We start from the raw sequence: 1,339 nt of genomic DNA, 5'->3' as shown, positions 1-1,339 counted from the left end.
AAAATATAAAATATTAACGCAATTTTAAGATTGCAGCGCAATTATACGATCGTTTAAACGCGTGGCGCAATGATTGCCGCATAATTGGTAGCTTTTAAGCACAAGGGGACTATCCCGAAAAAATGCTGTTTTGAGAAAATCGAGGGTAAAGTTTTTGCCTCTTGGTCAGTTTGTTTAAGATACAGAGAGGGTTTTCTCGAGAACCGAACAAATAAAAAGTATACCCACCAATGAAACCAAACTTCTCCTATAGATAGAGCAATGCCCACTTTTGGTGTAGGTCAAGATTTCTGGAACCACCCGAAATCTGGGTTAACCCGCTTGTCCTTAAAAGCGACTAATATACGATCGTTAAAACGGGCAGAACATATAGTGTGTCACGACGTGGTGGAAACAGGCGCTCGTCAATTTTTGGGCATATGGCGTTATTGATATCACCTTAAAGCCTGTTCATTTGCCTTTCTTTTGGTGAAAAATAATACCCATCTACGTTGAATAGAAGTCAAAATATTTGCGACTGAAAGAGGTCAGGGACCCTTGGTTTTAGAGGTAAAATTATCGAGAAAATGGCCTCCAAAGTTTGGTAACTTCCATAGCCTGAGAGTCCTTTGGCACTGAAAATTTACATTTTTTATACCTTTAATTGACATTTTTCGGGACAATCCACATAGAAATTTAAATAAATACTGGACATGGAAGGTGTAGAGCCAAAAAAAAAAGCATTTTCGATAAAAATTTTCAAACCAGCGGAAAAATGTCAATTTCTTCACTTTGATAATATTGCCATGCGCCTGATTCCAGCACGCTGCCTCACATTTATATTATAGGTTCTATTTTCCCGCGCTTCCCACTCAGGTTCTGTGGCACAAGACAACTGTGGATGGGACCGCTTTGTGGACATGTCCCAAGTCTCCAACTTTACACTTGTCAGCCCAAACATTTCCGGCATCAACCACAGGTTAGTTCTACCCCCCCCCTCCCCCTGTACATTGCATTTTGATCCGTTTCTTTGTTTTTTTAGTTTTAGTAGAGGGTTTTACGGCGCTCGCAACTGCATAAGGTCATATGAGCGCAAGATCCGTTTCTTCATTTAAACAAAATTTCTTTTGTATTGATTTCCTTCCCTCTTTGTTTTTCTTACAACTGTTTTGCGTTGTTCGAAAACTCGTTATAAATACTAATTTGACAAATTGATAGTGCCTGTGTGTTTGGGGTGAAGGTGGGGGCGTTTTGGGAGGAGGGGTTACAACGTTATCTGTGTGTGGGGGTGAGGAGGTGGGGCATTGACTGTAGCTTCCTTCTAGAAAGAACGAGAGAGAGAGAGAGAGAGAGAGAGAGA

General features: G+C 40.7%; 1 protein-coding gene across 1 annotated transcript in view; it reads left to right on the top strand.

Annotated features, from left to right (window-relative positions):
* Positions 1-1,339, top strand: part of LOC101856137 — a 19,356-nt gene that overhangs the window by 15,320 nt on the left and 2,697 nt on the right. Inside the window, exon 4 of the mRNA XM_035972947.1 lies at positions 856-958. Coding sequence (XP_035828840.1) covers positions 856-958 — 103 coding nt within the window. The remainder of the gene's footprint in view (positions 1-855; positions 959-1,339) is intronic.

The sequence above is a fragment of the Aplysia californica genome, unplaced genomic scaffold (assembly GCF_000002075.1).
Source record: "Aplysia californica isolate F4 #8 unplaced genomic scaffold, AplCal3.0 scaffold00920, whole genome shotgun sequence".
Lineage (NCBI taxonomy): Eukaryota > Metazoa > Mollusca > Gastropoda > Aplysiida > Aplysiidae > Aplysia > Aplysia californica.
This window is presented reverse-complemented; position numbering and strand designations above follow the sequence as displayed.